The 10741-nt window shown below is 33.8% G+C and overlaps 1 protein-coding gene across 6 annotated transcripts; it reads right to left on the bottom strand.

Annotated features, from left to right (window-relative positions):
* Nucleotides 1-3447: 3447 nt before the first annotated feature.
* On the bottom strand, nucleotides 3448-10416 carry LOC111006197 (uncharacterized). 6 transcript variants are annotated; one of them, XR_015790427.1, is made up of 9 exons: nucleotides 9772-9920; nucleotides 9345-9633; nucleotides 9163-9236; nucleotides 8960-9087; nucleotides 5024-5158; nucleotides 4792-4884; nucleotides 3940-4034; nucleotides 3645-3713; nucleotides 3448-3540 (listed from the first exon to the last, which is right to left on the bottom strand). XR_015790427.1 is itself a non-coding variant. In XM_088123261.1 (9 exons), the coding sequence occupies exons 5-9, from the start codon at nucleotides 5263-5265 to the stop codon at nucleotides 3667-3669; spliced, it is 327 nt and encodes a 108-aa protein (XP_087979387.1). In that variant the 5' UTR covers nucleotides 5266-5284; nucleotides 8960-9087; nucleotides 9163-9236; nucleotides 9345-9633; nucleotides 9772-10416; the 3' UTR covers nucleotides 3448-3666. The 6 variants fall into 6 exon arrangements, 3 of the variants coding, with proteins under 3 accessions (XP_087979387.1, XP_087979385.1, XP_087979386.1); XM_088123261.1 differs by adding an exon at nucleotides 5231-5284 and having other exon boundaries at nucleotides 3448-3713; nucleotides 3940-4002; nucleotides 5024-5112; nucleotides 9772-10416; XM_088123259.1 differs by having other exon boundaries at nucleotides 3940-4002; nucleotides 5024-5112; nucleotides 9772-10416.
* Between the last annotated feature and the right edge of the window lie 325 nt (nucleotides 10417-10741).

Below are 10741 nucleotides of genomic sequence, written 5' to 3'. Positions count from 1 at the left end.
GACAACCACCAACGAACAACTACAAACACGGACACAAACATTATGTAACTAATTTCTCGCAACAAGAAATGCAAGAATATCAAAGACCAAAAAATTTAAAAGTTTAAACATCTATCATATGGAATGGAAAAGAGCAAGATAAAGATGACCACCAAAACCGAAAAACAAACAACATAAAGACACAAACATAAATAGATGTTTAACAAACACGGACACAAACATTATGTAACTAATTTCTCGCGATAAGAAATGCAAGAATACCAAAGATAAAAAAGTTTAAAAGTTTAAACATCTATCATATGGAAAGGAAAAGAGCAAGAGAAAACCGATAAACAAACATAAAGTCACAAACATAAATAAATGTTTAACAAACACAACCATAAACACGGACACAAATATTATGTAACTAATTTATCGCGACAAGAAATGCAAGAATATCAAAGACCAAAAAGTTTCAAAGTTTAAACATCTATCATATGGAAAGGAAAAGAGCAAGATAAAGACGACCACCAAAACCGAAAAACAAACAACATAAAGACATAGACATAAACAGATGTTTAAAAAACACCACAACCATAAACACGGACACAAACATTATGTAACTAATTTCTCGCGACAAAAAATGCAAGAATATCAAAAGATCAAAAAGTTTAAAAGTTTAAAAATGTCGGGATCTCCTTGCACCAATCAGGTTACCTATGTTATTTTGAAACTCACCATTGTAATTTATGAAGAATAATAATAGTAATATGTACCAGAACAAGCCAACTATGACTAAATCTATCTAATTAAACAAACAGAATTAATAACAAATAATATTGGAACACAATCCTCAAGCGAGGGAGGAAGAAACGGGGGGGGGGGGGGGGGGGGGGGGGGGGGGGGGGGGGGGGGGGAAAGAAAATAGAAGGGAAGAGAGACAACACCAAAGACCAAGTACTCCCTCCAAATAATAACAATAAATTATATGAAAGCCAACCGCACTACAAATAATAGTAATATGTACGATAACAATAAATGGAGAAAGATATTACGTATTTCTACCCCCAAAACAAAAAATTCAGACCTCATATAGACTCTATGAAAACCAACTGCTGTATAAATAATAATAGTAACATGTACTAGAACGATAAATAGAGAAAAATGTTTACGTATTTCTAATCGAAAACAAAAGATTTAGACCTTATATAAAGACTATGAAAGCCAACTACTCCACAAATAGTAATCCTAACCAAAACAGCTAACCACTACTAAATCTACTTAATTCAATAAATACAAACATTGAAACATGATACTCAAATAATAGGAAGGGAGGGAAAAAGGAGGAGAGGAGCGGAAAGGAAACGGGGAAGAGAGAAAAAGGAAAGAGAGAGGAGGAGGAGACAGGTAGAAGGGAGAGAGAGGAAAGACAGAGAGGAGAAAAAGGGATGGAGAAAGAGAACCAACCACAAATTAGTTTAAGAGAACCCAGTAAACCAGAGCAATCAACAAACCAACCACAAATGTAAAAACAGAGAGGAGATAGGTATTAGAACAATAAATGGAGAAAAAATATTCATATAATTCTCATCTAAAACAAAAAATACAAATACAAGCCTTGAATAATAATCGTAACCAAATAAGAAATCATTCTAACAAAAACAAATCCTCCTAACCAAATAACATTGAAACACAAATCCTTAGATAATACACAAATAGGAGTGGAAGGAGGGAGGGAGAGAGGGAGAGTGAGAGAGAGGCAGAAAGGGACGATGCTGGGGAGAGAAAGTGAGGAAAAAAGAAAGGGATGAAGATAGGGAAGAGGGAGGGACAAAAGACATAACAAAAACCAACTGGAGAAAAATAAATGGAGAAAAATATTACGTATTTATAACCCAAAACAAAAAATTCAGATCATATAGACCATATGAAAACCAACTGCTGTATAAATAATAATAGTAACATGTACTAGAACGATAAATGGAGAAAACTGTTTACCTATTTCTAATTCAAAACAAAAAATTAAGACCTTATATATAGACCATATGAAGCCAACTACTCTATAAATAATAATCCTAACTAAAACAGCTAACTACTACTAAATTTACTTAATTCAATAAATACAAACATTGAAACACGATACTCAAATAATAGGAATGAGGGAAAAAGAGGGAGGGGGAGAGAGGAAAGGAGGAAGAGATGGATAGGGAGAGAGGGAAGAAGGAAGATGGATTGGGAGAGAGGGAAGAAGGAAAAGGGATAGGAGAGGAGAGGGGAAGGAAGAGAGAAAAATGAAGAAACAGAGAGAGAGACACGATAAAAATCTCATGACTATAAGTATTAAATCCAAGCAATCAACAAACCAACCACAAGTGAAGAAACAGAGAGGAGATAGGTATTAGAACAATAAATGGATAGAAAAATATTCATATAATTCTCGTCTAAAAAAATACAAATACAAGCCTTGAATAATAATCATACCAAATAAGAAACACATTGAAACACAAATCCTCAAATAATACACAAATAGGAGTGGAAGGAGGGGGGGAGAGAGGGAGAGTGTGAGAGAGGCAGAAAGAGACAGATGGAGGGGGACGAGAAAGAGAGAGACGAGATAGGGAAGAGGGAGGGACAAAAGACATATAACAAAAACACTCAACTATAAAGAAGAAGCAGGAACAAGAAGCTAGAAGACTGTAGCTATATGAAGACCTTTCACACTCACTAGATGAAGACCTTTCGTAACAAATGAAGAATAACAAAAACAGTCAATGTCTGTAATGAAGCAAGAACAATAATTGTAGCTATGGACTATATGAAGAACTTTCACACTCACACTGTAGAATAGAAGCTGCAACCCTCCCCACATCCCCTCCTCCCTCAAAAAAATAATAATTTAACAGACATGTAGACAAAAGGAGTGAGAGAAAGAGGAGATAAGGAAGAAGGCAGGAGGGGAATAGAAAGAGAAAGGGAGGAAAAGTGGATTCAATAGCTTGGTTGCTATTCAAAGAGATTTTGGCAAGACACCTCGACATAGAGAAGCCACTAAACAAGCAATCAACAAACAAACCAACCACAAATAAAGATAGAGACAGAGAGAGGAGATAGGTATTAGAACAATAAATGGAAAGAAAATATTCATATCATTCTCATCTAAAACCGAATATACAAGCCTTGAATAATAATCATAACCAACAAAGGTACAATTATAACCAAAAAAATCCTCCTAACCAAATAACATTTAAACACAATACTCTAACACTCGGGTAACAGGAATGGAAGGAGGGAGGGAGGGAGAGAGGAGGGAGAAAGAGAGGAAGAAGGAGAGGTAGAGTGAGAGGAAGAAAGAGAGGGAGAGGGAAAGGGAAATAAAGATGGGAGCAGGGGAGCGAGAAAAAGGGAGGAAAAAAGAGAGGGAGGGAGGACGAGGAGAAAGAGAAAGGAGTAGGGAAGGAATGAGGGAGCTTACTGGTATTCCATGCATATATATATATATATAAATTATGTAAAATTTCCATGTTTGCCAAATCAATTAGGAGTTTGAGCACTCACCAAAGTCTGCAAAGGGATCAAAACAAAGTTTTGGGCAATGAATTGTGAAAAACCACTGATCTGAGTAATTGAAGGAAATAGATCTTTGTGCCAGAGTATTATCACTTCACCTTCAAATCGACTTCAAGAAATTCAGTCATAAGAACATAATCTTTCCACAGTCCTTAGAAGTTGCATTCCTGAAAGAATAAGGCAATCATTAACACGTAGGAGTATGTTTTGCTTTATGTGTTGCTTTAAAAACAATGGCTAGTTTGCTATGGATTTTCGTCATTTATCTATTTTTGCCACTACGCTTTTGGGTTTCTTTATTAGTAAGAAACTGAGAAAACCCCTCCACAGTAAGTTCGTTAAACTCGATTATATTGCAATGATAAATGAAAACTTTGGCTACATCAAACCTACCATTAGGGCATAGGTGACGCACGACAGTTCCCAAGAAAGAAACATAAGATGCATAGTGTTGAACTGCAAAAAGTATTAGAACTTTTCAACGATGCCTATGAGACAATTAGAAAAGAGAATTTGATTAAATTGTGAAATAGTAATTAGGCTCGAACCAAAAAAATAATCATGTTTTGATATAGGAAAGAAAATATACACTCAACGCAAAAGTAACCATATGAACATCATTATAGGAATTAAAAATCCCAAAATACCATGCTGCAGAAGTAATATGAAATTGTATGGAAATTATTGTAGAAAAATAGAATTATTTTCTTTCTTCAATCGACGTTTGAAGAAATGGAAAAAAGTGAAACATACTTTCAACTTAGCCAATACTACTACTCCTAGAAAAGAAATGAAACATACTTTTCAACAATGCATATGAGACTATTATAAAAGAGAGTTTGATTAAATAGTATAATAGTAAAACAAAAAAAATCATATTTTGAAATACGAAAGAAAAAGATAATACTCAAAGCCAAAATAATCAGATAAACAAACATTATAGGCAATTAAAAATAAAAAAATACCATGCTTCAGAAGTAATATGAAATTGTATGGAAATTATTGTAGAAAAATAGAAAACTAGTATAATGACACTTTTAATTTCATAAAGTTATTTTCCTTCTTTAATCAATGTTTAAAGAAATGAAAAATACTCCTACTCCTAGTATCTCCCACCAGCAAGTTGGATTGGAAAACGTAGATGCGATGAGAACAGAGTAAATGCAAAAACTTTTTTAAAATGTCCCTTTTAAGTTTATAACATTCTTTAATAAATGTTTGATGAAAATAAAGCCAAGGATATACCCTTAAACTCACTGCCAATATTCCTAGCATTTTTTAGCTCGCTGTCATTCTCAAAGCAGTGCAGAATTCCCCCGCAAGCTGAGTTCAAACAACCTAAATGCAATAAAAACAGGGAGTATAAAACTTTTTTTCTCTGGAGGAAGGGGCAAAAAGTAACTTCGATACCTTATAATAAAGTTTGCATGCAATGAAAACAATAAAATAATACAGCCAACTGGGAAGAGTTGCATACTGATCCATTTGCCTAATTGACTCCCAATTATTTGTAATTTTAAGAAGCACTCAAACTGCAACAGATCTCGAACATAATAATCTTGTTCCCTGAACATGAAGCACCAGTAGGTTTGTTTATTCAACCATCATCCATCTGAAACATAATGTTAAAAGTTAAGACGTATCATATAAAACTAAACTAATGGTAAATTAGAAAAGAAATAACTTCGTTCCCCGAACACGAAGCACCGGCAAGTTCATTTATTCAACCATCATCCATCTGAAACACAACGTTAAAAGCTAAGACGTATCATATAAAACTAAACAAATGGTAAATCTGATTGCGAGAATGTAAAAATCTCATTTGTCGACATGAAAAATAAAAATTAAAAAATAAAAAAGAATCTCCAAACACTCTTATATAAAACAAAAAGCTACTGGAAACAACCACTTCTAATTGCAGAAAAAGATAAAACTCCCCTGCTGGAAACCACCACTTCTAATTACAGAAAAAGATCACAATCCAGTGCCACCAACAATAATGCTATAATAGAAAATACCCTTCTTCCTAAATATGTTCGTCTATGGGTTTTTGAACCTTCAATTGTAGAAATACTTGTAGGATGTCAACAGAACTTTCTAGACCTGCACAAGAGAAGTTAATTCCTAGGCTCATCCATGCCTATTCTACTAGATCGCCAACAACAATAATGCTCCAATAGAAAATATCTTTTCCTCCAAAATATGTTCATCCATGGGCTTTTGAACCCCCACAAGTTTTGGGAAAAAATAAAAGAGTGAAAAATATTTTAGGGAAAGAGAGGTAAAATTGTTAATAGAGAGAAGAAAGGCTGAGCCAGAGAAAAAAAAGTTTGAAAGATGGAGAGGATTAAAAAACAAAATTTTTGTAGAAAAATCATAATTCTTAAAATATTTATTAAATTGTAAGTATATTCATTAAAAAAAAGGAATTGGAAAGTTTGAGGAAATGAATTTAAAAAGAAAAGATGTTAGGAAATTGACCTATAAAGGAAAATTTTAACTTTCAAAAAAATTAATGTACGCAATAAGGTGAAATAGGAAAATTTCCGGTCAATTAATTTTCCTAAACTCACCTCACATCTACTACTCCAAAAATCATTTTGAAAATCGCTTTCAAATGTAAGAGATAAAAAATACTTGAAAGTACAATAAATTTGGAAAACAAGTATCATTTTCGAAAATTACTTTTCAAAATCGGAAGAGGAAAAATTCTTCAAGAGAACAGTTTAAGAAATGGACAAAATTTTGAAGGGAGAAAAGAGGCTGGAATGGTAAACTTAAGAGAGTGAAATAAAAATTTTGCAGAAAAAATGTTTTGAGGAATGAATAACATGCTACCTTAGAAATCTTTAAAACCAACAACGTGCAAAAGAGAAAGCTCAAAACAGACGAAAAGATTTAACCGAAATGAATAACATGCTACCTTGACTGAGTAACTTCGAAGTAGAAAATAAATATATAAACATCCCTCATATTTATCATATACAAATAAGACTGTAACCAAACTTCAATTGGTAAATAAATTTGGAAGGAAGAAAAAAAGTGCATCTGCTCGTATGAATTTCGAGACATTGAAGAATATTGAAATGGACACAATTTGAAACATAAGAGAAAACAGAGATTTGGGATAAGAAAAAAGTACATTTGCTCATACAAATACAAGGGAGATGACGAACATGGAAAATGAAACATACTAAAGGAAAGTATACTTGTTGACATGACAATGTAAGTAGGTTTTTGCATAGGTTCTGGTCTATTTTTGAATGTTTCCTAAACATCTCTTATAGAGGAGTCTTCTTGGTCTTAACAGGATCGGGTGTAAAGTGGAATCCTTCCCTTTTAGCTACTTGGGATTTCGCCTTGGTGGTAATAAAAAATTTAGGCCTCCTTCCCAAAGGAGGAAGGTTAACCCTCGTGCAAGCGATTCTTAATAGTATTTCCCATCTATTTTTTCTCCCTAATGAAAGCCCTGGTTGAAGTAACTCAACAGGTCAACAAAATGATGAGGAATTTTATAACTAAGAAACAGGTGAACAAACCACCCTCTAGGAAATTCATACTATTTGGTTAAAGGCAAATTTCATGGGTTAAAGATTCCTAATGTAACCTATTGGTGGATCTCAAATTGGGTGGATTTTTTATATGAATTGAAGATCATCTTCCGCTAATCTTCATACTCTACAAAAAATCTATTCAATATGAGATCATCCTAGGGGTTACATTAGAAATCTTTAACACATGGAAAGTTTAACTCTCCAAGAAAAAAATGGATTCCATGAAGAGAATGGAATATTATCTCCCATTAACCTTCAAATTCTAAAAAGTTCACTCAATTAGATGACAAACTCCCGAAGAAGATTAGGCAATAAATCTTAAACTGATGGCAAAACCGTGTCCAACCCAATGACATGAACTTCATAATGAATTGAAGACTTCATAATGAATTGAAGACTTCATAATGAATTGAAGACTATAACCAACAAATCTTTAAACCTTATAAAAGATCCACTCTCAAGAAAATTCATACTATTCGATTAAAGACAAATTTTCCACGGGTTAAAGATTCCTAATGTAACCTAAAGGTGAATCTCAAATTGGATGGATTTTTTCTATGAATTGAAGATCATCTTCCGCTAATCTTCATACCCTACAAAAAATCCATTCAATATGAGATCAACCTAGGGGTTACGTTAGAAATCTTTAAGACACGGAAAATTTGACTCTCTCCAAAAAGTATGGATTCCATAAAGAGAATTGAAGATTATCTCTCACTAACCTTCAAACTCTAGAAAGTTCACTCATTTATATGACAAACCCCTAAAGATTAGGCAATAAATCCTAAACCGATGGCAAAACTATGTCCAATCCAATGACACAAACTTCATAAGGAATTGAAGACTATAACCCACGGATCTTTAAACCCCATAAAATATCCGCTCTCTAGGAAATTCATACTATTTGGTTTAAGACAAATTATTCATGGGTTGAAGATTCCTACTGTAACCTAGAGGTGGATCTCAAATTGGCTGGATTTTTTCTATGAATTGAAGATCATCTTCCGCTAATCTTCATACCCTACAAAAAATCCATTCAATATGAGAGCAACCTAGGGGTTACATTATAAATCTTTAATAACCCATGAAGATTAGGCAATAAATCATAATCCGATGGCAAAACTACGTCCAACCCAATGACACGAACTTCATAAGGAATTGAAGACTATAACCCACTGATCTTTAAACCCCATAAAATACCGCTCTCTAGGAAATTCATACTATTTGGTTTAAGACAAATTTTTCATGGGTTGAAGATTCCTAGTGTAACCTAAAGGTGAATCTCAAGTTGGCTGGATTTTTTCTATGAATTGAAGATCATCTTCCGCTAATCTTCATACCCTACAAAAAATCCATTCAATATGAGATCAACCTACAGGTTACATTAGAAATCTTTAAGACACGGAAAATTTGACTCTCTCCAAAAATTATGGATTCCATAAAGAGAATTGAATTAATTATCTCCCGCTAACCTTCAAACTCTAGAAAGTTCACTCATTTAGATGACAAACCCCTGAAGATTAGGCAATAAATCATAAACCGATGGCAAAACTACGTCCAACCCAATGACATGAACTTCATAAGGAATTGAAAACAATAACCCACGGTCTTTAAACCCATAAATGCAACAAAGAAAACAGGTTAACCAATGAAATACCTTCTATTTTCGTGAATCCGAAAATGATTTCTATAGTATGTTGAGAAAACAGGATTTTATTTGTCTAACTTCTAACTATATTTCAATGCAATTAGTAGAGTTAACTTGGATTCAAGATTACTGATCCCGAAAAGTTGGGGAAAACAAGAAAAACAAAAATAATTAAAACAGAACAAAAAGGAAGCTGAAATTGAAAACAAACCAGCACAGCAGCAGCAAGTCCGAAGCATATTTTCCGAGATCCCGAGGCAGGAAGGTAACTGTCCACAACCATAACACGAAAAAACTATTTCGTGTGGCTTCGATCCAATGTCCACTCACAAAACCCATCTGTGCAACCCAACAATAATCATAATGCGGTTGCCTCAAAGAAAATAAAAGAATAATCTAAGTGGAGCAACATACCGATTGACAAATCCACAATCTTCGGTCTTTCTTAACTGGATTCGATTATGGGTCCTCTCTCTGAATCTACCAACCTAAATAATAATAATAATAAATAGAAAAGACATCGCCATGGACATGCAACCCTAAAATCAAACAATAATCTAAATCCTCTCAACTTGAAATCAAAGACAGAAACAAACCTCCTGTGTGGAACGATCTGAGGATGACGGCTGCGCCCTGGGATGGCGGTGATGGAATTTGTCTCCGACGGTAGAAATTTTAATCATTCGTCAGATGCCGTCGAGGTAGGATCGAACACTTCCACTACGTCGACATCTCATCGTGGGTGATCGAGGGTCTGACTCAGTTGGATCTAACGAAGAGAACGATTTAAAGTTCCATAGGGATGTGATCAAATGAACAATTTAGGGTTCTGGCAGGATCTGATCGACCAGAGGATTTAGGGCTTCGAAGACAGAGACGATGGAACTGGAAGGCAAACAGAGAAAAATAACGGATTATTCAATCAAGGACAAAGAGAACAATTTAGAGTTTCATCGGGATCAGATCAAAAGAACAAATTAGGGTTCCGTAAGAATCTAATGATTTAGGGTTTCGAAGACAGACCTGAGGAAAGGAGAGAGACGCTGGAAATTGAAGGCGAACAGAGAAAAATCGAAGAGGAAATTTTGTTTATCATCGGAGAAAAGTTCCGAAGGAGCAACGGAAACAAAATAGCGGGAAAGTTCAAATGAGAAGTTGCGTGCTCAAAACGATATCTATCTTTATTAATATAATAATAAAATAAGTGTAACAGTAACAAAATAGCGGACGCGGGAAAAAGAAGTTGCGTACTCAAAACGATATCTCCGATTCTTCATATGTAATATTATTAATAATAATGATATTGATAAAATAAGTGTAAAGGCTTGAAGTGGCCCATTTCTTTATTTTGCAAAGGGCCGTGGCCCATTTTGCTGAAAAAATGAGCCCAAGCCGACCGATTATACGATTAAATTTTTCAAAAAAACATTAAAAAGAAAAAGGACAATTTCATAGTGACGGAGCAAGTTACCGTTGGAGGGACAACTAATTTACAGCTAATTAATTAAATCGCTTTATTTCTTCCGCAATTTCCGGGATTTTTTCAGTTCTATTAACAAACCTTCATTTAAAACAAGTGTACAACAATTTGGTTTTTATTACTATATTCTTCATTAAATTTTGATTTTATTAGAAATTTATAAGTCACCCATCAATTTTGTATACTAATTGAACATAATTTTTGGAAATTTTATCATTTTGTTGAGTTAATTGGCATCTGTATTTTACAAAGAGTTCTGAATCCTCCAACTTGTGGTACTACCAAAAAAAAAATTCACAATTGATGTAATTTTAATTTTAAAATTAAATTTAATAATGTATGAATTTTATATATAGAAATACAAGTTTATATAGAATACAAAAAAATTGACGGCACAATAGGAAATAGCAAATATATCGACGCACTTGGCAAATTTAGTGCATCCAGAAAAATACATCCATGGTCAGAAATGTTAATTGTGTAATTGCTAATTATTGTTGTTCAAGGCCCAAT

This window comes from Momordica charantia (genome assembly GCF_013281855.1).
Source record: "Momordica charantia cultivar OHB3-1 chromosome 4 unlocalized genomic scaffold, Mcharantia_2.0 BLBB01000004.1, whole genome shotgun sequence".
Classification (NCBI taxonomy): domain Eukaryota; kingdom Viridiplantae; phylum Streptophyta; class Magnoliopsida; order Cucurbitales; family Cucurbitaceae; genus Momordica; species Momordica charantia.
This window is presented reverse-complemented; position numbering and strand designations above follow the sequence as displayed.